This window comes from Austrofundulus limnaeus, unplaced genomic scaffold (assembly GCF_001266775.1).
Source record: "Austrofundulus limnaeus strain Quisiro unplaced genomic scaffold, Austrofundulus_limnaeus-1.0 Scaffold20, whole genome shotgun sequence".
NCBI lineage: Eukaryota > Metazoa > Chordata > Actinopteri > Cyprinodontiformes > Rivulidae > Austrofundulus > Austrofundulus limnaeus.
In genome coordinates, this window is record NW_013952422.1 from 2,839,465 (window position 1) to 2,841,000 (window position 1,536).

At 34.2% G+C, this 1,536-nt stretch overlaps 1 protein-coding gene across 1 annotated transcript in view; it reads left to right on the top strand.

Annotated features, from left to right (window-relative positions):
• Positions 1–358: 358 nt before the first annotated feature.
• urm1 (ubiquitin related modifier 1) overlaps positions 359–1,536 on the top strand; it is a gene marked incomplete at its 5' end in the record, with an annotated part of 6,137 nt that continues 4,959 nt past the window's right edge. Inside the window, 1 exon segment of the mRNA XM_014003869.1 lies at positions 359–429. Coding sequence (XP_013859323.1) covers positions 359–429 — 71 coding nt within the window.

The window sequence follows — 1,536 nt, forward strand, 5'->3', positions numbered from 1 at the left end:
ATTTAAGTGTCTGTATGTTGATGTAAATATTGTGAATCTGCCAACATGGAATCATAGCATACCAATTTGCAACGTAAAAAAGCAATAATAATAATAATTATAATAAAATAAAAAATAAACAGTGATTACCTAAAAATAAATCAGACGAGGAGTTTTTTGATGTTATCAATTTGATTTGTTAATAGTTGTGTTCTGTTTGGGTATCACAACAGAATAAATATTGAACCGTACTTGTAGGACCTACATGTTCATTTTTTTTTTATCAAGAAAAGCCTGATGTGTTGAAAACAACTTTGTAATTGTTATCAAGTTCATAGGCTTTCACTTAAAAAAATTAACCAACTGTTTCTTTATTTAGCGGAGGAGCAGAGCTGCTTTTCAGCGGTCAGAAGGAACATCATGTGACGCTGCCGAGCCAATCAGAACCCTGTGAGTATCACCTGTGACCCTCATTTTAAACTGATGAGAAACAGAACAAGCCTGTTCAAAGCTGGCCCCAAAATATATTCATCTTTGGTTGATCGTATCTTAATTAGTTCACATGTGTAAACAATAAGTTTTCTTTTATAAATGATCAAATTGTTATGTTTATAAATCTGGCAACGTGCAGAAATGCACATATTTTCTCCAAGTTATTGTTAATGAACATGTTCTCTGCAGAGATCTTCAGTTCTCAGTTCGAAATGTTTCCTCAGACATCTTGCTGCTTGTGATTAGATCAGGTTCCATGTTTGAAATTGCAGACCGCGACATTTGTTTTGGAAATCCTCTTAATTTAAAGTCCAGTGACTAAACTGAAATGGAAGCTAAAGATAGATCAATTGACAGATCTTACTTTTTACGATTAAAAAATGTCTTATTCTTTAACTTTTAAATCAAATACATTTATCTATTATATCCCATTTTTATCATAACTTAAGCTATGTAAATAAAAATTTGGTAACTCTGGTGTGAATATATTGTGTTAAAACCAAGATTCTTGTGTCCTTTCTAGCTGACAAAACTTCTTTTTTAGAAACAAGTCTTCACTCCAACCTCAAAGTAAGATTTTATTTAGCAAATTATATTTCATGGTTCACTTTCACAGCACAATGAAAAGGAAATAATTTTAAAAAAGCCTKTTGTCTGGTTGTTAATGTGAAGCAGTGAGAGAAGAAAGAGACATAAATAAGAGAAATATGCATCTTTGCTGTTTGGGAAAACAAAGCCTGTTCATCCGTGATGCTGACGTTACCACGACAACAAACAGACAAAAGTTGACCAGAGCAGGGAATGTCAGCCCGGTTCTGACCTTGCTGCACCAGCTGACCTGTGTGTGTTTGTGTGTGTGTGTGCGTGAGGTTTTGTCAAACGGCACAAAAAGTTTGACGTTGCAGCATCATCATGGTCATTTTTATTTTGCTCTTTATTTGTTGTAATCTAACGTCTGTTTGGAAATCTAGAAGATATTTTGTTTTAAACACAAAGTGTGTGTGTGTGTGTGTGTGTGTGTGTGTGTGTGTGTGTGTGTGTGTGTGTGTGTGTGTGTGTGTGTGT